This window comes from Ascaphus truei, chromosome 14 (genome assembly GCF_040206685.1).
Source record: "Ascaphus truei isolate aAscTru1 chromosome 14, aAscTru1.hap1, whole genome shotgun sequence".
Classification (NCBI taxonomy): domain Eukaryota; kingdom Metazoa; phylum Chordata; class Amphibia; order Anura; family Ascaphidae; genus Ascaphus; species Ascaphus truei.
The window spans coordinates 1,880,517-1,907,406 of NC_134496.1; the positions used below are offsets into that span (position 1 = coordinate 1,880,517).

General features: G+C 42.4%; 2 protein-coding genes across 12 annotated transcripts in view; one reads left to right on the plus strand and one right to left on the minus strand.

Moving 5' to 3' along the window:
* Positions 1-4,772, plus strand: part of YEATS2 (YEATS domain containing 2) — a 157,848-nt gene extending 153,076 nt beyond the window's left edge. For all 5 annotated transcript variants that reach the window (XM_075569488.1, XM_075569490.1, XM_075569491.1 and 2 more), the window contains exons 26-28: positions 1,587-1,661; positions 2,455-2,528; positions 3,732-4,772. In XM_075569488.1, the coding sequence (XP_075425603.1) occupies positions 1,587-1,661; positions 2,455-2,528; positions 3,732-3,861 (279 nt within the window). In that variant the 3' untranslated portion in view covers positions 3,862-4,772. The remainder of the gene's footprint in view (positions 1-1,586; positions 1,662-2,454; positions 2,529-3,731) is intronic.
* A 3,588-nt stretch (positions 4,773-8,360) lies between these two features.
* Positions 8,361-26,890, minus strand: part of D2HGDH (D-2-hydroxyglutarate dehydrogenase) — a 29,309-nt gene continuing 10,779 nt past the window's right edge. For 6 of the 7 annotated variants that reach the window (XM_075569493.1, XM_075569495.1, XM_075569496.1 and 3 more), the window contains 6 exons: positions 24,596-24,789; positions 24,328-24,496; positions 23,475-23,618; positions 15,230-15,372; positions 14,200-14,365; positions 8,361-12,645 (listed from right to left, as the gene is read on the minus strand). In XM_075569493.1, the coding sequence (XP_075425608.1) occupies positions 12,386-12,645; positions 14,200-14,365; positions 15,230-15,372; positions 23,475-23,618; positions 24,328-24,496; positions 24,596-24,789 (1,076 nt within the window). In that variant the 3' untranslated portion in view covers positions 8,361-12,385. The remainder of the gene's footprint in view (positions 12,646-14,199; positions 14,366-15,229; positions 15,373-23,474; positions 23,619-24,327; positions 24,497-24,595; positions 24,790-26,890) is intronic. The other variant, XM_075569494.1, reaches the window with a different exon arrangement.

A 26,890-nucleotide genomic window follows, 5' to 3' on the forward strand; every position in this document is an offset into this window, starting at 1 on the left:
GGCTGACGGGCGGCTGATCTGTTAAATGATAATGATTAGGATTTAATAGGCTGCAATACTTTGCGTGTCTACCAGATGGCATAAATTCATGAATTGTAATGCAGTATATATGTATATACTGTGCAGTATTGCAGCCAGCGGGAATAAAATGCTTCAATCCCTGCCTGGAAAATACCTCAATGCACTCGGGCAGAAAACAGTCACAAACCTCAATACACCCGGGTATACCCGAATTCGTGGGACTAGCAGAGCTCGAATAAAGTGTGTCGCCAGTGTATGAAGGAGGGTCACGTGAGGACGCCACTGCCTCGAGCCGGACTGAGAGGACCGTGTTGCTGGCACATGAGAGCCTATCTCATTCATGATTTTAATTGCAGTACCTTTGTGAGTGGGCATTTGTTCGATTTTATGTTCCTTGAATACAATTTTTATTACGTTAATGCACTAGGTGTGCGCCTGTTTTTTCTCCTTTTTTTCACATATTTATATATACAGTGGTCGACAAATATCCAAAAAATCTACTCGCCCAACCCAAAAAATCTACTTGCCACGTAGTACCAAACGTGTGATGCCTGGGCCAATAGGAGCTCGCCACGATGTTAAATCCACTCGCCCGGGGCGTGCAAATGTATAGGTTTGTCGAACACTGTATATATATATATATATATATATATATATATATATATATATATATATATATATAATCTCCAATGCTGCATGCATACATAAATACATAGTTAAATACTTTAATGTTTGTATTCTCATGAATAAGGATCATTTAGTTAAACCCTTTGGCCAAAGCGTTATAAGCCTGCAGCCACGTCACGACCAGTATGCAAATTTCAAAAACCTTTTACATTTCTCATTTACCTCTGCTGTAGGGAGAATGGCCTCAGTGGACCTGTCCTGCACAGGAACGTGGAAAAAGCTGCTACTTAAAAAGTGGGGTGGGGCGAGCGTAGACCCCGGGAGGAGGAGCCACCAACCTCCAAACAGCTGATAGCAGTTGCAAATTAAAATGATTGAACTTCAGTCCCTGCAAGTTTCATCTTAATGGTTTATATGTAATTCATTAAACCAATTGGATGAAATCCTGTTCACTGGCAGTCCAAATAATCAGGATATCATCTATTTGGCGGAGAATAAGCCAGAGTTTTGATGCTGCGGGTGAACAAGAAATCCTTTTCTAACTTTGCTATGAGCAGGTTTGCAGATTGGTCCGATTTCTAAATGCCTCCAGTTCTTAACCCTGCACTGGCTGTGTGTTCAGTAGACATGGTCTTGTAAAAAGATTACCAGGATTTGAGTCCAGATGGAATATAATAAATACGTGTGTGTGTCTATATTTATGTATATAAGACACCCACATGTTAAGTAGAAGATGTAAATTGGCATTTCTTGTTTTCTCTGTATTAGCAGATGTCTTATAAGTTATTTTCATAATGGTGTGTAAGCAAAATTCAAAATGGCTGCTAGTGACCATCAACCTAAAGATAAAGCTGCCAGCAGCCATTTTTACTCTTCTCTGGGCTGTGTGTTTCATTTAAATACATGTTAGTCACCTTTCTTTGTTTTTCTTTTTACAGATTGGAGTTTCATTCCAACCAGTTGAAGTGGAAAAAAATGTTTATGCTTCTCCGATAGAAGAGATGGTTTTAAAGGTAATTTTTTATATTTCTTGTACAGAAATAATTTTTAGTAATGATAAATTGACAAAAATGTACAGTATTATGAATCGGCGGGGTGTTTTATTTCTCTCTCTGTTTCCTTTGGGCTGAAGTGAACTTACTTATTAGTCGTAGCAATGTATAGGTTATATTTTAGCACAAGTGCCAATCATCACGTTTCTTGGAAAATAATAATGCTCTTGTTAGCCAAACAGATAAAAGGGAATGACAATGTGCATCTGATTTAAGAGTTTCACAGACTAAGTGAAAACATTAATTTTTCACAGGACACAAATAAGTAAAAATTTCAGTCAAAGACAATTGAAAAATGTATTAAAGAAACCCATTGACACAACTTACACTTTTTTGCCCCCTAATATACTACATATAAATTATACATTCACTGATGACAGCAGGAAAAAATATATACATTTTTAAGTAGTGAAGAAAGGGGTCTACCTTGTGCCGCATAATCCACATTATGCTTCACAGACTCAGTCTTGCAGCTTTTTAAACAAATGACAAACTCTCTCTGGCTATGCCATCATGGCTCTTATATACTGATGGCAAACTTTACCATAAATTCCACCTTTTCTTGGGCTGACCTTGTGCATTTCTTAACACTGGTGCAGAATCATTGTGATATGTTGCCCTGCTTTTGTAGTTATGCTACTCTTTTAAAACTGGAATATATATTGCTAAGTAATAGTAATAAGCACAGTTCCTGAAACCCACGTTTGGAAAAGCATTATGGGAATTGTTCTTGTTTGTTTTTTTGTTTTTTAAGGCTGCAGAGCAGTTTGTCGGTGACATATTAAGGGACGCTTTAGCTGTTGGATATCAAATGACCTCTCACAACCGGTAGGTCACATGAAGGTTTTGCTTTGCAAACATTGTATATTTGTTGTACAGTAGAGTCTTGGTAATCCGACCTCAACGGGACCGATAACGTGGCGGATAACCGGAAATGACGGATAATATGGAAAGTATTATCTCTTCCCCCTACACCACACCACCCCACCCTTCTCGCTTACCGGTGGCAGAAGATGAGGACTGCAAGCCACATGAGCGGCGCCGGAGAAGAGGACCATGTCAGCGGAGGAATGGAGTTAAGACAGCGGGCGGCAGGAGAAGACCATCAGACCCTGTGCGCGGAGCAGAAGCAGAGCGGCATAGGAGAACGGCCGGGGTGGAGCGTGCTGTAATACATGAAGCGTGCTCCTCCCCGGCCGTTCTCCTGTGTTGCTCTGCTCCTGCTCTGTACACAGGGTCTGATAGTCTTCTGCCTGCCTGCTGCTGCCGCCCGCTGTCTTAACTCGATTCCTACCGCTATGGTAATTAAGGGACGAACTCCTCCCGCAACCCTCCAGGGAGGCCTAACCACCCACCCTTGGGCAACTACCCCCTTCACCTACCCTTCTACGCCCAATAAACTGGGTACTTCAGTTTAACCTCTTCATTATCTTAGCGGCTAGCCGCTAAGGTAATTAAGCTACTTTAATTTCATAGTATTGAAACGGGTCTCCGGAGCTGAACCGCATTAATTTTAGTTCCAGGGACCCCATGCTTCCTGAGTTACAGGCCCCGGTATCTCGCTGCACATTTAAATGTCCCGGTCACTTGGACTGTGATGCAGCAGAATTTAACTTGCAAAGAGATACCAGCACCCAATATCGGGGCCTGTGACTCAGGAAACAGGGGGTCTCCAGAGTGGAAATTAATGCGGTTCAGCTCTGGAGAAACCCTGCTTCAATACTATAAAAGCAGTGCAATCACCTGTTAGAGCTGTGCAGGGAGAGGGACGGCTTCTGTCTGCTCTCACCGCGCAGCATATCCAGACTGGTGCGGCCCGGTAGGATTAATACAGCGGCAGTCCCATTCAGAAGCAGGGGATCCCTGCTGTGTTAATTATGATGGGCAATTAGTCTGACCGTGAGGACTCCGTGGTCTGGCCATGGAACGGCAGCCTTTCATCTGCAGTTTCTTTGCTGAATATTGCTAAATACATCTGACTATCTGTGTGTGTGTGTTTTGGTATTAACGGTTATTTTTTCTTTTGTGCAGAGCTCCAAGAGAGATCACCGTGACAAATATCCACCAAGCCATTGGCAACATCCCGTTATTCGACTTTCTCACAAACAGACATATGGGATCCTTAGATATTGACGATGAGCTTCCTTTAAATAGAATGTGAAGCCGCAGGGTCACTTAATCAGACACTGCAGATAGCACTGACTTAGGCCGTGTGAATTTTGATGTCCTGAACCCAGGTTCATTTCCGTGGTGTGATGGAGCGCAGTAGTACAGAGTATCACTACTTAAATATGTTTCTGCAAGAAAGGAAGCTATATTTTAAACAGGATCCCTCTCTATATGTATTTATTGTGTGTCTGTGTGTATATATAAAGTATTACTATACGTTTAACATGGTGTAATCGACGTTTCGGTCTCCACCGAGACCTTTATAAAGATACATACAAGGTGAAATGCAGAACAAATTGTCCCCCTGTGGCAGTGAATCTTAACCCAACAGAAAATGGTGAATCTTAACCCAACAGAAAATGGTGAATTTTAACCCAACAGAAAATGGTGAATCTTAACCCAACAGAAAATGGTGCCAAGTGAGACTTCAATCATGACGTATAAAAAAAACAAGAAACCTTTATTTACCCTGAAAAAACAAAGCCCTGAGCATCTACTAGTGAGATAATCAAGAATACATTGAGAAACATGCTAAGAAGATACAGACAAATGTATCCATGCGTGGTGCTAAAGACTGTATACAAGGACAATAAGTGTAGTATGATGGTGCTTATTCCTGTGTGATGCCTGGAGTATGTATCTTGATTGAGGTAGGGTACTGGGTGTGGTATCCTGGTTGGTAAACCAGCATAAGCGGCACTCAATAAATCCAGGAACCAACGTGCTAATTGTCACCCCAATTGAATACCCAAATACCTTTAAGGAACATAATAACCTTATAGCAAGCAAAAACTCACAGGTCTGCTGCAGTGTCCATGTTAATCCAGGTTCCAGGCAATCTTGGTGCCTCTGTCCGTGTAGGTTAGATGCAAAAGAAGAGAGAGGGCACAGCACAACTGGAAATATCCCAAAATGTTAGGAGGAAAGTGCGTTATTCATACAAATATTTAATGGTCAGGAAAGGAGAAATGGCAAGGCATAATAGTAGGGTAATGCTTTGCCATTTCTCCTTTCTTGACCATTAAATATTTTTATGGATAACGCACTTTCCTCCTAACTTTTTGGGATATTTCCGGTTGTGCTGTGCCCTCTCTCTTCTTTTGCATCTAAGAAGATACAGAGACCGCATATGTTGATAGGACAAGTACAGAAATTCCAATATGAATAAAACAAGTGGGACCCGTGTGTGGTTAATTCTTAAAGTACAGTAAATACTTAATAAAAAACTTATCTACATTACAGTGCAGATTATCCAAAGGTGTTGTATCCTATGCAGGTAAATGTAGCGGAAGCCCCACAAGGATCAGTGAGTGAGTTCTTCTGAAGGGGTGCTTGTGCCTGGAAAGATTAATGGCTGCCTTGTGCTTTTACCTGCACTGGATACAATACCGACACCTTTGGATAATCCATACTGCAGGTAACTGTTTAGTTTGTTTTGATTTTAAGAAACGTTCAAGTATTTACACACATAAATGCAGCAATACTACTGTATATGAATCTTTGCCGATCGATCACAGGAGAACAGATCGATCGGCAATTCAGCGGACACGTGTCAGTGTGCAGATTATATTGATGCCCATACAGTATTGAATGGAAAAAGAAAAAAAAAATTAAATGGCAGCTTGAACTGCTGCTTCAAAACTCAATCAAAATGGCTTTGAGTTGAATAATAATTGGGGAAAAAATAGATTACGTATTATCTAATATTAAAAGAACTGATGTATTAAAAAAAAAAAAACCAGCAGCCTCTATCTTCACAGCGTTTTCCTTCATTTATTCTCGATTTTATATCAGCGTTTGATGCTCAGGGTTTTTTTTTTTGGTGTCATGATTGACGTCTCACTTGGCACTATTTTGTTGGGTTAAGGTAGGGGAGTGCAAACTTTTGGAGCTGTGCCCTCCTGCCTGCACCCCCCTCGCTCTCCCCTACCTGGTTTGGTGGCGTCAAATGATGCCGCAGGGTCACGTGATTCCGTTGCCATGGAGACTGTGACGTCACTCCCAACGCGTCTGACCCCCGGTAAGTGAGTTGCAGAGGCCTCACGCTATCCCCCAGCATTTAATTTAAATGCCTCGGGGAAGAGCACGGGGCCTGTGCAACCGTCCGCGTCCCCAAGAAAAGTCCCGCGCCCCCACTGTGCGCACTGCTGAGCTGAGATTTGCTGCTACAGGAGTATAAATTGTTCTGCGTTTCACTTTGTGTGTGTTTTGATTAAAGGTCTCAGTGGAGACGGAAACGTCGATCTCGCCATATTAAATGCATATTAATGGAGCGTGCTGGACTTTGTTTTACGTGCGATTGCTGTTCAGAACATGCACCTTGTAGTGACCGTATATGGAGCGCAACATTGTGTGTGTACGCACGCATATATACGCAATATGCAATCGCAATATGAGTTTATGGAGCGTCCTCCAAAACCGGACCGCGCTGCTCCAGGGACTCCCTGCTCCAGAGATATTTGCTGCCTTCTTTTTCCATTTTGAAGAGATGGATGTGGCCGCTGGGCCTGCGGGTCCTGACATCGCCGCTTCCTATTGGATGACCCGGGCACCCATCATGATTTTTTTAAATTCATGTGTAAATACAAAGGTACATGTTTTTTCTTATTGGTTGGAGGGGAGGGGGGGGGGGGTTGGTGTTAGAATAGCGTAGTTCAAAAGTTTGGGGGACTGCTGATTTTAAAGCCGCAGTTCCTCTCTTCCCCCCTTTATTCATTACAATTGGGTATTTAATTCCCTGCGCGATGCAGTCCATTTGGAAGCTACAACGGGCGACATTGCGCCTTCCAATTGGCCATGTAATTCAGGAGTTTCAAACCACCATTTTGTTTCCGCTGGAGCACTGAAATTAACGCAGTTCAGCTCTAGGAACCCCCAGAGGGGATTGCGGCTTTAAGTGGCAGTGCTGCTGAACATGAGTTGGTATAACATTTCCTATGTACAAAGAAATCCATATAATGTCATTTACATGTGTTGCTTAATGTACAGTAACAGTCTATCATGGTGTTGTTTTTTATTTTTCAAACTGTTCATGAATTCAGTTTATCAATATAAACTGTTTATCAGTTTATGTCTTTGTATAATAATTCTGGTCAAGTATTTTTTTTGTTGAAAAAAACCTTTTGTACAACATTAAAAAAATGTAAGAAAGCATCATGGACTCGTCTCTTTAAGTGGCTTTGAAACGTTCTTATCTGCACTCTTTATAGATGAGGTTATGGAGTCTAGCACAAAAAAGGCATCAGAAGCAGATTCAATGCAGTTAGTGATATATCAACTTTCATTCATTAATTGCTTCTCACCATATACAAGAAACAGCTCTGCTGACATTTTGACACCGGGTACATGCGTTTTCTTCACTACCAGGGATGCAGTGCAATGGGGTGCAGATGCCATTGGCAATAAAGGGGTTCAATCAATGTATCAAAAACATTTGCTCTCCTTTGTGAAGTTGTTATATGGAGCAATGAGTTCATTGGTGTGCAGTATAATAGCTTGTGTATCTTGCCACATTTTCTTTGTGTTTTAAGACTCTTGTGTGCTGCGCTCACAAACATGATACTTCCCCTGGTGCTCAGCAAAGTTGGTCCCGCAGCCAGGTGGATCCCACCAACAATCCCGGAGAGTAAAGAAGTCGGCACGCACGTGGCCGGGGTAAACGTATCAAACAGATTTACTGAACATAGATCAATCTTCAATAAATCTTTTTGATACCTTTTTTTACCACTTGAGTTAATAAATAGAGATGACACTCGCTCTAAACTGAGGGCGCTACCCAAGGATTGCTGCTTCCTAAGGAGGCATGAAACACTACAATAAGTAGGAGAGCAAAGAAAAATCCTTTACAGTGGGACCGGGTGCACTCCTGCAAAAAATCCGTGTGTGTATTAACACTTTAGTGTATATTAACACATAGAAGCCAGTACTTTACATAACAGAATCCCAGGAAAGAAGCCGCAGAGACGGCGAAACAGCTGTGGCATAACGTTTTACACGAGCGGGTCCGTTCACTATCAGGGGAGATTGGTTTAGCGTTCTCCCTCTGATATGCAGCATTACCAAGAGATAAAGCAGGGCTTATTTTGGAGTACAACAGCAGTCACACGAGCAGCACATGCATTATTACTAAGGCTGAGTCCAATGTGCCGCTGACCATGCTTGGCACCGTCGGCACAATTAATTCAAATCTGTCTGCCCGTACGCTCGCGGGCGCTAGGCGCTTGTCGAGACATTAATTTGTTTCAGGCACGCTGAAGAGTTACATAGTAGATGAGGTTGAAAAAAGACATACGTCCATCAAGTTCAACCTATGCTAAATTTAGACAACAGATACATTGAGCAACAGATACTTTATCCTACTGTATATCTATACTTACTTATTGATCCAGAGGAAGGCAAACCAGTGAAATATCCAATGATATCTCATAAGGGGAAAAATAAATTCCTTCCTGACTCCGAATATTCAATCAGATTAATCCCTGGATCAACATCCTTCCCATGTATATTTATTTGGTATATCCCTGTATACCTTTCCTTTCTAAAAAGATGTCCAACTTTTTTTTTTTTTTTAACAAATCCATTGTATCTGCCATTACAGTCTCCATGGGTAATGAATTTCACATTGTAACTGCCCTTACTCTAAAGAACCCTTTCCTTTGTTGCTGGTGAAATTTCCTTTCCTCCAACCTTAAGGGATGCCCTGAGTCCTTTGTACTGCCCGTGGGATGAATATGAATTTTCTTTTGAAAATGCCTTGTACTGTCCCTGAATGTATTTGTATATAGTTCTCATATCCCCTCTTAGATGCCTCATTTCTAATGTAAATAAATCTAATTTAGCTAGCCTCTCCTCATAAGTTACATTGTCCATCCCATTTATTAATTTTGTGGCTCTTCTCTGCACTCTCTCGTTCCATAATGTCTTTTCTAAGGAGTGGTGCCCAAAATGGTACTCCATTATCAAGGTGTGGTCTTTCTAATGCTTTGTAAAGGGGCATAATTATGTTTACTTCCCTTCCATCAATTGCCCGTTTGATGCAAGATAAGATCTTGTTTACCTTTGCAGCTACTGCATGACATTGGGCACTATTGCTAAGCCTGCAGTCTACAAGCACTCCTAAATCCTTCTCCATCAAGGATTCCCCCAATTTATCCCCATTTAATTTGTAAATCGCCTGTTTATTCTTGCATCCCAAATGCATAACCTTACATTTATCTGCATTAAACCTCATCTGCCATTTACCTGTCCGCGTTTCCAGTTTCACCAAGTCCTTCTGAAGAGAAATTACATCCTGCTCTGATTCTATTACATTACACAATTTAGTATCATCACCAAAGATGGAGACTTTGCCCTTGATCCCAACCTCAAGGTCATTAATAAACAAGTTAAAAAGCAGGGGTCCCAGTACCGATCCTTGAGGTACTCCACTCACGACTTTAGCCCAACCTGAAAAAGTTCAATTTATGACAACCCTCTGTTGTCTGTCCGTCAACCAGTTTTCAATCCAGGTGCATACATTATTACGGAGTCCAATTTGCTTTATTTTATACACCAATCTGTGTGGAACCGTATCAAAAGCCTTTGCATAAATTAAGTAGACCTCCTTCATTACCCTGGTCTAAATTCCTACTTACCTCCTCAAAGAAACTGAGCTTAGTTTGGCATGATCTATCCTTCATAAATTCCTTGCTGACTATTACTAATAATTTTGCTTTCCATTAGGTATTCCTGAATATTATCCTGTATTAAACCTTCAAGTAGCTTTCCCACTATTGATGTCAGGCTTACAGGTCTGTAATTCCCAGGTTGTGATCTAGCTCCCTTTTTAAACATAGGCACCACATCTGCTTTACGCCAATCTTGTGGTACTGAGTGTGAGGAGATTCCTACAAGAGTACAGACAGAGAAAAAAAAAGACATCCAACTGTGGTATAAACAGTGGATCTATGTGCTGGATGACAGCACTCAAGGAATTTTTTCCATTTTGATTTTCTACTGTTTGAATAAAATAATCTGCACCATGAAAGGGGTGTTCTTCTAACCCACTGCAGTCTAATTAATATAGTCACACCCCGTGTTTTATAGGATGCGTAATATACCTGGGGGAATGACTTTTTGAAGGTATTAGGCGGATCTGATTAAATAAAATGGGGTTCCTGTAGGAAAAGTATATCACCTGTAAATCTATTTAATTCTGTTAAAGCTAATCTTCTCTTAAAATTAGTATTCAGACCCTTGACGTTTAGTGAAATTCGTTTAATTGGGGCTTGATTAGACATTTATCTTTGAGGGGCATGCTTGCATTTTCCATTCAGGATTCTTCATGGGACAGAAGAGTGTTTTTGTGGTAGATGTTGAGTAATAATGGTGATGGTTAAAAAATAAAAGAAGTGAGGGAGGTTAACTAAGTGTGAATGTGGAATCCCCATTGGGGGAGGCCATCATCGAGTGTGGTGACCTTCAAAAAATATTAACCCTACCTTTAATCTGGCAGATTGTGAGGCCCACCAGATATCGTGCCAGCATTAACCATTTGTCATCCTGAGGCCTAGACGCTTCGTCCAAACCTCAGGGTCACCCGAATCCATTTAAACTTTAGTGTCCCTACAACAAATAGACCTCCAAACATATTTCTAATAACCTTTACAACGTTTTTGTCAGTTTGTTAACCTCCAGACTATAACAGTCGCATCTTATCATTTTAATAATTGTGTAACTAACTTTAGTTATAGCTAAGTATCTATCAGACTAAACTTTTGTAGTTACAATAAAAAAAACTTAAATTCCCTTTTTTTTTGATAAACAGAATCTTATTGCAAGTAACAGATCACTATTAACATTTCCATATTTTGTGCCATCCGTCAAAACTGGACTGGACAGACTAACCAATCACACATAGCGCAATTGGTTAAAGACAGCATATTATTAATTTGTGGGAGTCTGGGCACTCTTGACCCATGTCCTCCCAAAAGACAGGAAAGAAGGGGGGCGGGGGTAAGATCGGCAGCTCTGATCTCTGCTTTCTTTCCTGACAGCTCCTGTGCCTGACCGATCGCTAAGTGATTTTCTCACAGGCTGGAGACGGCCATCTTGGATTTATCTGAGGTGCAGGGAGCAGTGTATGAGCCGGGCAGGCGTGCAGCCTCCACACCCGCAAGGGAGGGTCCCGCAAAGTCCCACAGCCCAAAGGAGGACCTGCTCGGGGGGTCCAAACTCACCGGACATGGTGACCTTCGAGCAGAGCGCCGAGACAATATGGCCATTTCTCTTCCCGTCTTGGCAGCGCAGCCTCCGCTCCAGCTCTTTTCCTCTTGGTGGAAGTAGGGGGCACTCGAGAGGCCGATCCAAAGGGGTTATGGCATGTTTTATTATAATTTGGGGGACGGTTAAATCTTTTTCCCCTGAGGCCGACGGAGCTCCCCTGGGTCACGTCTCCTCCGCTCTGCTTCCAGGCCATGCCCCCCTACTCCAATATTTAATCTTCCACCACATATGCATTTCAAGCAAATGCACATTGAGCAAAATACAGAAAAATAACCCAAATTACACTAAATATTTAACACTATTTTAATCTCGTCTTAAGTGCAATTAATAAGTGCACTCTGAAAAATAATGCAACAGTTTCCCAAGTGAGATACAAAGCAGGACTCTACTCAGATTTATTAGCGCAGTCTCTTCCCTTTATTAGTTACCAGTGAAGATCCCGGGGGAAGGGTCTGTTTGGGACCTGAAACGTTCCCTTCCCTGATATCTAATAAATGGAAGAGTCTGCACTAATACATTTGCGAGTACTGTACAGTCTTGGTATCTCACGTGGGAGACTCTGTTGCATTGTGTTTCCAGTCTGTCTTGTGCTAGCCAGACATTCAGAGGTTTCTCCCCCAACATTTGTTTTTCTGACACGCTCCATTTTAAAGATCGTCCAACATATGCCCCAAAATATTGTTTAAACTACCTATCCGTGTAATAGTCTCTTAGATTTAATTCACCCTTTTAAAAAGGTGCAAAATGTGCTTTGCAATACATTGCTGCCAGGAAAGGGGAGAAGTATTCATGTTTTTTACCACTTTAACATGGCTGTTATTTATTCCTACAGAGATACTGTAGGCCTGTGCTTTTGAGAATTAAGGAAACAAGGCACTTTGGATATATCTTTTCTTGTCAGTATTCTCCCGATTTTTTTCCTGCGTGACAATCATTATGGCCAAGTAGCTTTGTTTATCAACTCCTACTACTAAAACCCTTCAAACTCATGCACATAATTGTTATGTAAAAGTCACTAAATATGCTACTGCTACACTCAGTTTTGTTTAAGAAATCAAAATCCAATTTAAAGCAATTATTTTCTTCGTAAAACTGGTTGAGTCCTAGTGTTGCAGCCAGTGACATTAATAACGGACCCTCTGCATTTATTGTCAGTGTAATGCCCACTTCCATTCCTTAATGCACAGCCCACAAAGTCCATCACACGGGCAAGGGGCAATGGAACGATGCATGAGGAGAGGTTGTAGAAGTAATTAGTCAATGGATGGTATTGTCTTGTATGGATTCATGATGCCCTTTGGGTCTAGCATGTGTTTGAGTCTCTGCATGAGCTGCACGGCTGCACTGGATTTGCTATAGTGAATGTGGTCTCTCTTTTTGAATCCCAACCCATGCTCTGCGCTGATGCTTCCGCAATGTCGTGCTGTCCAGTCATAGACAAAGGGCTCTAGGACGGCCAGTAAGGTGTCACTGTGTGAGTCAGCCGTGACATTCAAATGTAGGTTCCCATCACCTGCAGGGGGACAAAGAAAATAGAAATGTAAGCTAAACCTTGTGATGCATAGAACAGTACTGTACCACATATGGTAAATTGCTGTAGCAGGTCACATGCTGGCAACAGCCATAGAAATAATACGGTGTCTGTACAACAAATGTGAAAACACATCACTTAAATAGTAAAGCTATCACCCAACATCAGTACTTAAACCCTTTCTGTGCCACTGGAGCGCAATGTCCCCACACTGACAGTCCCACCTGCTCCTCTCCGTTCTGAGCCCCCCTCCTTACCTTGCACGGCGTCATGTGACGTCACATGACCCGCGGCGTTGCCATGGACACGAGTAACGCCGGCAGAGTCCAGGTAAGTTTTGTAGTTGCAGGGGCCTCACACGATCCCCCGGCATTTAATTTAAATGCCTCGGGGAAGAGCGCGGGGCCTCTGCAACTGCCCACGCCCCACCCAACCAAAGCCAGCGCCCCCCCACTTTGCGCACCACTGGCGTAACTAATAATAGCCAGACATTAGCCTACGCGCTACAACTATAAATAAGCTTCTCCAGAAAACCAATACTGACGGACTCGTTGCACGTGGATAATGTGTTATCAAATACACAAAGTTATCAGGCATATTAGCCACAACTACACAAGTAGTCCCAATCTGACGTCATTCTACCTCACACATACATCTTCACCCCCAGCCTATTGGTAGATTTACCCTTTACAGCAGCGATGCTTATCTCAGATGTTCTACCCCTCCTTATTTTATTTTGGATTATTAAAGCTATATTTTTACTATATCAACCATATCCACACCTACTCACTTGGGGTACTTATGTTCTGCACTTAGCTCAACATACTAAACTTGCTCATTTGTTAGCTACATGACACTACCTTTTGTGGGACACTGAGTGCATGTAATTTGGGGACTCACTGTTATCCTGCCTCTGCCTCTCTCTCTCTGCGTGTCTCTGCCTCTCTCTCTCTGCCTCTCTCTCTCTGCCTCTCTCTCTCTGCCTCTCTCTCTCTCTCTGTATTTTCACTTCCAGTCCACATTTGTACCCTCCCCTGGTGCACCTATCCCACTACTTTACTCCATAGGAGATGGTATTACTATATTTTATTGGCAAGTATGAGCTTCAGCCATACAGCGTGCGCAGTGACGCCTGCTAGATCTGCCTCAGACCCATAACAGGCCTGACAGGTCCCCAAACCTATCTGAGACACATCACTGTGTTCATTACTGTACTTTGCACAGCGGAGGGCTTGTGACTAGCTCATCTTAACTGGTTTGTGTTACATTGTTTAGAATTTATTGCAGCTTTCCCCTAACATTTGAGAAGTATCAAATTACAGCCTGGTTCATAGAATAGATCTGGCAAAACCTACAAAGTTAAAACAGCATTGTAAGTTTTTTTACATAAATAATTCTTCAAAATAGAAAGCTGGGGGATTTTATCACGTACATTGCAAGTTCTTCCAGACTGTTTCCATAATGTTCATTGAAACAGTCAGCAGCAGAACTCGTTCCTTGCACTGTATACATGTACATAGCTAAAGATCCTCTCACCTAGATGTCCGTAACCGACCACACTTCGAGCAGATGTGCCCACGCGCACCCTTGTCTCTGCAACCAAATCGTACAGCTTATTCACAGGAAGAGAAAGGTCGTATTTGTATACATAGCCATCGTGAGATAGAGCCTCGGTGATCCTCTCTCTTAGGGCCCAGAGAGCCTAGGTGGAAAAGGAGACACTGCAGGTCGTACGTATGCGGTTATCAATTCAAAGACCGCAATGAGCAGCGTGGAGGTGCACATTAAAATACCAACAGAACAGTTATAGAAAAGTTCCTTTTTGTAACCTCTCTGCTGACTACAGGGCCCTGCAACACAATACAAAAACAAGGGAGAAGGGGAGCGCAGGTTAGAAAATGAACCCAATCCTCCTAACAGGGGGAAGGGGCAGTCAATGCAATGCAACTCCCTGCAATGCAATGTCGGCCAACAGAGTGGTTAACAAAAAGGTTCGCTCCTCTTCTGCCAGCTGAGCAGCATTTGTTGATGCCTATGTCTGTACAATTTGCCAAGCAAGGCTGGTACTTTATAAGGGTTAATCAAAGTAAACCAAGGGCGGGGATAGCTTGAATGGATACCATATTGGTGACAAATACGTACACCCTAAAGACAGCACCCTTGAACCACACCCGCATTGGCATGTCAGTCAGAGGCTGTGAGAGATTTGAATAGAAATGGTCTCTCTTGGTTCCAAGGCAACAGGGAGAGGAATCAGGTTCACAACCACTGTAATGGCCACCCCATGGCTCTGAAGCTAAAGAGCTGAGTGACAATTTGCAGAGGAGATAATTAGATGTCTGCCACAGGTGCACAGCACAGAGCACACATCAAACAGTAGTTATTGGTGCCACTCTGCTTCCTCGCAAAGGGTTGAAGAATCAGTCACAGGTGGGGAGTCAACATTGTTTTAAGAACTTGTCGGTTTAGTTGCACCTTTTTGTGGAGACGTCAAATGTTTCTGACAACACAAGTCAGACTATTGGTGCGCACGGATATTTACAGACACACGGATACACATACACACCTTTATTTTGCCTTGGTCAGTAGCCAGTGTCCCTGCAGTCACTAGCCCAGAGTCCAGGGCCCTTTCCAAAAACGTGTTGAGTTTCTCCTCATCGTGGGAGGCACAGGAACCTGATGTTTCTATTAACACGTAGAAGGCGCTGTCTGTAATATTAAACATAATAAATATATATTTTTAAGATGTGCATGACCCCTGAAACACACGAATGACTTTTCCACTAAACGCACTTACCCGCTCTACTCTGTACTGATATGTAAGGGGCCTGCACGCATTGTAAAGCCTTTAGGTCTATCACCGGAAGGTGTGTCTTATGACAGCTTTGTAAATATGGGCCAAAATGTTATGTCTATTCCTGCAGTCTCTATGTGTCTCCTACCCCGCAGATCAGGGGTGGCAGGTTTGACATATAATAATAATACATGTATTTCATATAGTGCTTTTGACCCAATGGGACTCAAAGCACTTCAGAATTACAGTATAGTGCGCGGTACGCACATAGGAATTATTACAGATACATTCCCTGCCCAGGTGATTTTATAATCTGCTGCTTACAATGTTTTTGGTGCCAGCACAGGGAGATCAAGTGACTTGTCCAAGGTCACAAGGAGCCAACACCGGGAATTGAACCAGGATTCAATTCCCAGATCAATGTAGGTGTCCCAAGAGTTATCTCCACGATAGTTCTTCAACACGTTTTCTCACGGCCCCACGTGGTCTGATGAGATTTTTCTTCTCTCAGAGCGGCAATTGCACTCGCAGATGGACCCGATACAGCACACCCATGCGTGAAGGAAAGATAGGACACAGATAGTGTAGTACGCAATACACTTTAATAAAATACTAAAAACACAAACTACCCACACTTACATGGTATGAGGGATAGTGATGTGGCACACGAATGCCGTCCGCAACCTGTGGCCAACCTGTACAGCCGATGGAGAAGCTGACTGATCGCAGTACCCGCAACTGGCGAACCAATGACGTCGGACGTCAGGGCGCTCACACGGCGTCAGGTGGCTATGGTGGTCGGACCGGATCAGAATACTAAGCTCCTCCTCCCTACGCGTTTCGTGACTCAACATCACTTCGGCAGGGGATGGTGGAGCTTAGTAAGGACGGTATTTAAATGCTAGCTTGATTGAATGACCACCCCACTCGGGGGAGGGACAATAGAGTAACAGACAGCTAACAGAATCAACACATAACAGCGCTCCGAAAACGGATAACTGATGGGGTCAAACAGTGTTGTTAAATGCGCACTGAATGTACAACAACCAAAACTGCAAATGTTATAAAATAAATAAAATACTTAAAAAACACGTTTAGACAAAATGGAATGGAAACAAATACATCACATATTATGTCATGGCACATTGAGTACCTAAGCTTCCTTTAAAAATGCTGCCAAGTCAAATTCTATGTTCAGACCTAGGGGAGACAGAGTTTTTAGCACATATATCCAGTAGCTTTCGCATCTGGATACAGTGTTCAATCTGTCTCCCCCACGCCAACTACCTTTGGGATTATCGATGCCCATGCAGATGAGGCCCTCTGGATTCTGATTGTGTTTCAATCGTAAATGATTGGAGACACTATGGGGCCTATGCAGAGAGCAGCGCTATTTCGAAATTCGCCATTTTTTGGAGAAAATCGCGCAGAAAGCAGCAGAAAATGGCGAGTTCCGAAAAACGCGCCAATTTTTCTTTTCTATTTGTAAAACTCGCCTCGCGGCTGGCGAGAACCTCAATCTCGCCAGTTTTAAAAATATCCGTATGCAGAGAGGCGCGAACGGCATCTAGCGGCTGTTCGCGCCAATAAAATGGCGCGATTGTCTCCTTTTTGCCTCGCCTGAAAAAACTGGCAAGAAGCTGCCGCTCGCGGCCATTGCAAAGGGAAAAAAAAGGCGCAAATTTGTTTTTACACGTTTCTGAAGCGCGCATCTCGCCAATTTAAACTCGCCACACGCATCCATGTTAAACATAGCAGAATTCGCACTTTTCTGCATATGGAGAATAAAACTCTCCAAAAAAGCTACTTTTTAATAAATTCGCCAATTTTAAAATTCGCTGCTCTCTGCATAGGCCCCTATGGGTCTCAACGCCCCTTTTAATGTTATACACATGTTCAGCGAAACGTCGCTTAAGGGGCCTTCCAGTGCGGCCCACATATTGCAATCCACATGGGCATTGCAACAAGTACACACAAAAATTAGTTTTACAGTTGATAAAGGTCTCAATATCAAAACTCCCCCCAGTGACATTGGATCTAAAAAATTTGCTTTTTACACTAAATTTACACCCAATGCAATTGTGGCACGTGTAGTATCCTTTAAGATTATTTAACCAAGTGACATGGCGATCCCTAAGACTATCTAAGGGGCAGCTTGGAGAAAGAGTGGACTTTAAATTTCTAGCTTGTTTGTAGACAATTTTGGGTCTATCAGGGAGAAAGGTCTTCAGCATAGGGTCTCTTTGAAGAATGCCCCAATGTCTATTTAAGGTTTTAGAAATAATGGGGACTAGACCACTATATTGGGTAATAAAAAAAGGAAATTTATCATGTTCTTTATTGCAGAATGATGTGCTTACTTTTTTAAAAATTAAAGTCGCTCGGTCTATTTTATTTACTTCAGAAATGGCCAGATCTAATTCACAATTTTTGTACTCCCGTTCTAGAAATTTGTCTTTTAAGTTTTTGACCTGTTGTTGATAAACGGAATTATCTGAACAGTTCCTCTTGATTCGCAAAGCTTGGCCCTTAGGAATGTTCTGGATCCACTTTGGGTGATGGTTCATCAAATGACTCGAACAGTTCCAGAACTACCTCAACACGAATACATGTAATTTAAAATTTACATTTAACCAGAATAGATTTAATATCAATTTCCTTGACCTTTCCCTATATGTAGTCAATAACAACATTCATACCAAGACCTATCACAAAGAGGTAGATGCCAATACATTTTTATTGGCATCTAGTAACCATCACCCAAAGTGGATCCAGAACATTCCTAAGGGCCAAGCTTTGCGAATCAAGAGGAACTGTTCAGATAATTCCGTTTATCAACAACAGGTCAAAAACTTAAAAGACAAATTTCTAGAACGGGAGTACAAAAATTGTGAATTAGATCTGGCCATTTCTAAAGTAAATAAAATAGACCGAGCGACTTTCATTTCTAAAAAAGTAAGCACATCATTCTGCAATAAAGAACATGATAAATTTCCTTTTTTTATTAGCCAATATAGTGGTCTAGTCCCCATTATTTCTAAAACCTTAAATAGACATTGGGGCATTCTTCAAAGAGACCCTGTGCTGAAGACCTTTCTCCCTGATAGACCCAAAATTGTCTACAAACGAGCTAGAAATTTAAAGTCCACTCTTTCTCCAAGCTGCCCCTTAGATAGTCTTAGGGATCGCCATGTCACTTGGTTAAATAATCTTAAAGGATACTACACGTGCCACAATTGCATTGGGTGTAAATTTAGTGTAAAAAGCAAATTTTTTAGATCCAATGTCACTGGGGGGAGTTTTGATATTGAGACCTTTATCAACTGTAAAACTAATTTCTGTGTATATTTGTTGCAATGCCCATGTGGATTGCAATATGTGGGCCGCACTGGAAGGCCCCTTAAGCGACGTTTCGCTGAACATGTGTATAACATTAAAAGGGGCGTTGAGACCCATAGTGTCTCCAATCATTTTCGATTGAAACACAATCAGAATCCAGAGGGCCTCATCTGCATGGGCATTGATAATCCCAAAGGTAGTTGGCGTGGGGGAGACAGATTGAACACTGTATCCAGACGCGAAAGCTACTGGATATATGTGCTAAAAACTCTGTCTCCCCTAGGTCTGAACATAGAATTTGACTTGGCAGCATTTTTAAAGGAAGCTTAGGTACTCCATGTGCCATGACATAATATGTGATGTATTTGTTTCCATTCCATTTTGTCTAAACGTGTTTTTTAAGTATTTTATTTATTTTATAACATTTGCAGTTTTGGTTGTTGTACATTCAGTGCGCATTTAACAACACTGTTTGACCCCATCAGTTATCCGTTTTCGGAGCGCTGTTATGTGTTGATTCTGTTAGCTGTCTGTTACTCTATTGTCCCTCCCCCGAGTGGGGTGGTCATTCAATCAAGCTAGCATTTAAATACCGTCCTTACTAAGCTCCACCATCCCCTGACGAAGTGACGTTGAGTCACGAAACGCGTAGGGAGGAGGAGCTTAGTATTCTGATCCGGTCCGACCACCATAGCCACCTGACGCCGTGTGAGCGCCCTACAATCCTGACATCTGACGTCATTGGTTCGCCGGTTGCAGGTACTGCGATCAGTCAGCTTCTCCATCGGCTATACAGGTTGGCAACAGGTTGCGGACGGCATTCGTGTGCCACATCACTATCCGTCATACCATGCAAGTGTGGGTAGTTTGTGTTTTTAGTATTTTATTAAAGTGTATTGCGTACTACACTATCTGTGTCCTATCTTTCCTTCACGCATGGGTGTGCTGTATCAGGTCCATCTGCGAGTGCAATTGCCGCTCTGAGGGAAGAAAAATCGCGTCAGACCACGTGGGGCCGTGAGAAAACGTGTTGAAGTTGGGACAAGTACAGATTCTCTCCCCTGTATCAACAAGAGATTATCTTGTGAGTAGGGCTTTTTTTCAGTTCCAGATAGGGTTTTGTGCTGTTACCTGCTGCGAAATTGGTGTGTTCTTTTTCATATCATTCCAGAACTATCGTGGAGATAACTCTTGGGACACCTACATTGATCTGGAACTTTCTCTCAACATCCCATCTACCATCCAGAGAAGTCTCCAATTCAGGACTTTCAATTTGGACTACGGTATCTTGGACATTACTAGCGCCGGGGATACTCATTTTGTATTTGTATTTTTCTTTCACAGGTTGGAACCATCTGTTTATGTAGTTCCACTTGGCAGCTCACTTTAATCACATTTGATTATACACAATCACTTTTGTTTAAATCACCATTTTATGTAGATTAGTGCTTGTAGTGGGTTAAATTGTTTGTTGTTTAGGATTCAATTCCTGGTGACTCAAACCCGGTGTCATTGTTTAGAGTCAGTGTCTTTAGTCACTGAGATGCTCCATCTCCCTACATGGATAAGGCAGGGGTCTGGAATACAAAAGCCCCGGCATGTGCAGCAAAGAAAGTCTCATTTTATCACCTCCAAAAGCTGACCAATAACGGCCAAATAGGTACAGATTAGGAAACAGTGGGAGCAGACAGTCTTAGTTTGTCAGATCTGGTGTATTTTTTCCTTTGAGATATAGATAGAAATAGATACGTACACACATACGCCTTCTGGTTCAATACATTCTGCTTGTGATTTGTTTTTCGAACAGCTGATCCTAGGAGGCCCCAGACATGCATAGTATTCCAGACCTCCAAATGGGATCATCCCAAGTTCAGTGGTTAATAACCCCATAACACCTTCCACACTGGAAAATGCTGCCGGGCCCTCGATTAACAAAGGGGTTAAATATGAACAATTAACTTGTAGACAGAAGGCTTAGCAATAGTGCCCAATGTCATGCAGTAGCTGCAAAGGCAAACAAGATCTTATCTTGCATTAAACGGCCAATGGATTGAAGGGAAGTAAACATAATTATGCCCCTTTACCAAGCATTAGTAAGACCACACCTTGAATATGGAGTACAATTTTGGGCACCAATCCTAAGAAAATACATTATGGAACTAGAGAGAGTGCAGAGAAGAGCCACCAAATTAATAAAGGGGATGGACATTCTAACTTATGAGGAGAGGCTAGCTAAATTAGATTTATTTACATTAGAAAAGAGGAGTCTAAGAGGGGATATGATAACTATATACAAATATATTCAGGGACAATACAAGGAGCTTTCAAAAGAACTATTCATCCCACGGGCAGTACAAAGGACTCGGGCCATCCCTTAAGGTTGGAGGAAAGGAGATCTCACCAGCAACAAAGGAAAGGGTTATTTACAGTAAGTTAAAATGTGGAATTCATTACCCATGGAGACTGTGATGGCAGATACAATAGATTTGTTCAAAAAAAAGGTTGGACATCTTTTTAGATGGGAAAGGTATACAGGGATATACCAAATAAGTATACATGGGAAGGATGTTGATCCAGGGATTAATCCGATTGCCAATTCTTGGAGTCAGGAAGGAATTCTTTTTTCCCGTTAATGGGGTTTTATGTTTGCCTTTCTCTGGATCAATAAGTAAGTATAGATATAGGATAAAGTATCTGTTGTCTAAATTTAGCATAGGTTGAACTTGATGGACCTACGTCTTTTTTCAACCTCATCTACTATGTAACTATGTAACTAAATGCATTGAATGCTAGGCCTGTCCCCCCAGAGAGGAATTTAACATCCCTCACACTAGTGGTTCTCAACCCTCTGCTATGTAACTATGTAACTCACACTAGTGGTTCTCAACCCTCTGCTATGTAACTATGTAACTCACACCAGTGGTTCTAAACCATCTGCTATATAACTATGTAACTCACTAGTGGTTCTCAACCCTCTTCTATGTAACTATGTAACTCACACTAGTGGTTCTCAACCCTCTGCCATGTAACTATGTAACTAACACTAGTGGTTCTCAACCCTCTGCTATGTAACTATGTAACTCACACTAATGGTTCTCAACCCTCTGCTATGAGATTGAGCCAGGTGAGTATTTGGGATTAAGCAAGGCTTTAGCATGAGGACATGTATGTACATAAATCATTTGTACATACATGATTGATTATACCCCAAACACGGCATGGGTCGGGATCCTTGAGAAGTGGGATGAGATATACCGGCTTAGACTAATGGCTCAGCTCAACTTGCCAAACGCTTATTTATTGTTATTGGAAGAAGACTTCAAAGTTTCACCTGCAAGACCCTTATAAACGCATCCCAGTACATCTAGCAAAATGAACTTATTTTAAAGTCTGAAACATTATCTGTATTTATTTACATTTTTGCTTTGCGCACCATTCCCGCCCTCTGCAAAATAATGACAAGTTTTACTTTTTCCTTTCCCACATTCTCTCTCCCTCCCCACCATATTCTCTCTCTCCCTCCCTACCCCACTACTCTGACTGTTTCCTTTCCCAACCTTCTCTCTTCCCCCACTCCTCTCCCCCCTTCATTTAATACCTTATGAAATCATCAATTCTTTCCCTCCCATTCTTGCATTCTCCTCACATGTCAACCGACACTCACTTTCTTTGTCTGCGTTCTGTCTAAAAACTTTATAGCTATCTGACTCTCCCTATCTGCCACCAGACTATGTACATTATGATGTCACCATTGAGACAATCTCACTATACAGAGACACATCCCAACTAATGTATCTGCAGTAATGTCTTGTGCCCTTTCCCATGTATCACAAGTCTACAGTATCATCTGTATGCTGAAGCGCTGCACATATGGCTGGTATTATGAAGAGCAACATAACAATCGTAGAATACCAAACAAAATAGGTAATTTTGCAAAGTGTCACAGATATAACAGACGACAGAGAAGCCCAATGCTACATCCAACATGACAGAAATACACAGTAAAATACTTATATAGTCTCTTGAAATAGGGTAATTTAGTTTAACTCTTTGGCCAAAGCGTGGTAAGCTTGCGAGCCACGACAAGGCAGACACCTGTTCGCAAGGCCTAACACTACCAGATAAAATACTAATATACCTCTATTAGGATTAAAATTCTCATTTACCTCTATCACCCTATTTTGGCTGTGCGCTGCACACACACAAATCTGCACTGGATACTTCCTGACTGGAACAGCAGCACGCCGTTGGAGAGAAAGACTGGTGACATAGAGTTGTGAGTATACTCACGGGGGCCAGCCCAATGAGGTAAGGGGGGGTGTCTCCGTGCATCTACCCCTGCCTTCAGGGTATCTGGAGCCCTAATATCCACAAGGTTTAGTCCTTTATTATTTCCCAGTACTTCTTCTCTCCTTATTATTAACCTCATAGGTCCCTGTGCTTGAGCACCATACATTCAACACACAATGACTGACTTCCCTGAAGAGCTTGCAATCAAATTACAATACAGGAGAGGAGACGATGCATAGTGGTTCCATGTTGGACAGCTGTGTGCTTGGGGAGCAACGTAAGGTTATCTGAGCATGAAAAACACAGCAATCTGGTTACTGTCACTGCCCTGATACGTGTAATGGAGGTATGAACTCCCGCTGAGTGTGCACTGCGAGCTGAATTTTACCTGTTAGAGGGTTACTAAGCTTCAGGTGCGTCTGCACCATCCTCATACACTCGGTGTCCAGGAACTCATAGGCAGACAGGATCTCCCCAAGAAGATCTCTGCACATAGCGAAAACTTCCAGCACTCGGGTGAAACTCTTACAACCTGCGGGAAACAAGGAGCAGGTCACAGTGCACTTCATTCTATGCCCAAGTGAAATATTGTCTCTGGTTGGCTGATGTCTCCTGAATCACAAATATATGATATTTTGCAGGGAAAACACAGCCAGGACAGAATAGAAGCAGCCAAAAGAACACACGCAGGCGAGGTACTTTCTATCCAGGAAGCAAAAAGGGATTGGATGTGAAATTTGTTTTACACAAAGAGGCTGCATTGTATTGAGATTACTTACAAACCCAAAGGGAGTTCGTAAGTAATCAATATTTATCGATTTTTTTATGATTGTTGGTTTCTTTTTTTTAAAGGCCACAAAATTCTCCCTTGCAGTGAAGGTGCATTTAAGCTAAAATCTTTCTCTTCTGCAAATTTAGACCCAAAATGACTCCAATAAACAGTTTAGTAAATATCACTAGGTCATAGAACATGTACTGCTTTACTTAGACGCTTCCACCTAACTGGAGGACAAAAGGCTTCAAAAGCCTGCAAAGTTTTTAGAACTCGAATACAAAGCAGTTTTTTAATAAAAAAACATTACAGCGACTGCTATTTTTAAGAGCCGCGCACTAAAAAGGACTTCTCCAAAATATCGAACTCAAAAATCTTGTCACTCAAAAACAAAGTCCTCGTTTGGAGCTGGGTTAGCAGTTGTAACAGAACATAGGCATCCGATTGGAGAAAGGTTAAATATACCTACCCAGCAATGCTACATTGACGGCACAGGGTCTGCGTGGACAGAGGATGGACACAGCTGTTATAAGCCCAAGAGTCCCCTCGGAGCCGATGAGAAGCTGCTTCAGGTCATAGCCTGTGTTGTCTTTACGCAGAGAGCTGAGGCAGTTCAGGATGGTCCCGTCAGCCAAGACCTGACATGGGAGAGAACAGCAGTGATGAACAAGGGGGAAAATATACACACACACACACACACACACACACACACACACACACTCCCCCGCCTTCCTCACCGCTTCCAGTCCCAGAACTGTCCCTCGTAAGGATCCGTATCTAAGAAGTCGCAGGCCACCAGCATTTGTGGCCAAGTTGCCACCAATGTGACAGCTTCCCTTTGCGCCAAGATCTAGCGGCATTATATACCCTTGTCCTTCCACGTACTGGTTTAATGACTCCAGAATGCAGCCTGCCTGACACACCAGGGCACCTGAAACACACAGATGGACACACACACATACAGGTCTGGGGTCAATGTTACGGCATTAAATGAGGGTTACTCCATGTTGGTAAAACCAACAAGAGTATTGAAAAAATATTTTCTGAGCACAAAATCAAAGATTACAAAGGGTGAGAAACCAATAACACTTATTCAACATTGTGTTCAATATCGACAAAGAATTACAGGTATAGATTGGGCACCTCGCTTTTCACAAAGTGGCGATAGGGACAATTTGCTCGAGGCGTGACTTGTTTCTGTACCTCTCATCTTGATACATACCTCACGAGGTTTGAATGACAACCTACATTTAGGTTGCTCTCTACCGTCCGTTAGTTTAGAGCAGTGTTTCCCAACTCCAGTCCTCAGGGACCCCAAACAGGTCAGGTCTTAAGGATATCCCTGCTGATTGACCCACCTGTGCTGGAGCAGGGAAATCCTTAAGACCTGACCTGTTGGGGTTCCCTGAGGGCTGGAGTTGGGAAGCACTGGTTTAGAGAGAGTATTTAGTATGTTTGAAATGTAATATGATATATTATTTATTCGTTTTTTAGGGTCATCAATCTGGAGCCATATCAACAATGCGATTGGATCTTTGCTTATTTAGCATGTTGATTTATTTGGAGATATCTATTTATATTTGTTATATTTGTGTGTTTTGTTTGCTTTGCGTCTCACTGCTCTGCCTGTAGATGTTATGGCTGCATATTCAATATTTTGTGTGCAATTGCTATTGAAACGTGACCTGGCATAGTAAAGGGGGAGGGAGAGTAGTTATGTCTTTGCCCGGCGGGTGCATGCCAGGTTATGACGTCTTGACGAGCCACTTCCGGAACGCCAGCTCCACATGGTAACAGTTATGTTATAAATGTACCACTTCTATTCAGGCCTTGATGAAGGTCCGGTGTTGGGGACTGAAACATTGCTTTTTCTTAGCCATGGAGCATGTGATGTAATTTAAATAAAGCTATTTTTTACTAAAGTGCCCAGCTTCTAAATGTATGTATTTATATATACGTGCGTATGTAATATGTATGTAGCAAGACTTCCTGTCCCCGGTAGCGTGGACGAACAAGCAGAAGTCCAATGAGTCAGGGACAGTGTCTGCAGGGAGGTCCATGCTTCTGAAAGGTTAATCCTTCGGTGCCGTGACCATGCGTGGCTGTGGCACTGAAGACACTTAGGCTTTGGGAGAACCTGGGTCAACTCCCAGCACATTCTGATCTGTGGTTCGTCCCTTTATCTCCCTATGCCTTTTTGCCCCTACAGATATAGCAGGCTTTGCTGCTCCCTCTGGTGCAATATTGTAGAATATATTGGGGCACATTCATCAAGTGCAAATATGGCATTGTACCCGTTCCGGCATCGACTTCAATGGGAGGGATAAATGTGCCCCATTGTGAGATACTGCAAAAACACTGCCATTGAATCCTATGGAAGTTGTCATATTCTGGAGTTGTACTGGGATATATTATCTGGGGGAACAAATGTGACATTCTACACCTGTAAATTACACTGTAAACTCAACGGAGCAGGGACTATGTCCAGAGAACGTAATGCAGCAATATATAACTATAAAAGTCTTTAAGGAAAATGTATCTATAATAATAATAAAGAATACAAGAAATAAGTTTACATGAATTTCATTTTTTGATTAGCCAAATAGGTGTAACCCCCTTGAAAGGATACAGCTGTGGGCGCGCTCGCAGCACCGAGGAGGATGGGAGATTTCTGATCCTGCTCCGTGGGCTCTGCTTAAATCACGGCCGTTTTAGCCCTCCAAACGGCAAAATAATTATTTAAAGCACCTTCGCCCGTCAGCAGAATCCTCAGGGATGCCTCCCAAGAAAGATAGGAAGCCGCAGCTTCCCCTGGTGATACATTTTTTCCCTTCACAAAAACGGGATCCCCAGCAGCCGAAATCAAAGATGGTGCCCGCGCGTGCACACGCACCCACAGCAGACTCAACAGGGAGACAACTTTAATAAGCCGGTCCAGGAACAAGACACAAAGGAGAACACCCAAATTAGTCCAAAAGCCCTTAAAGAACTGTTGAAAGAGATGCAGGGTGTCTTCCAAGTGGCCCTGGACA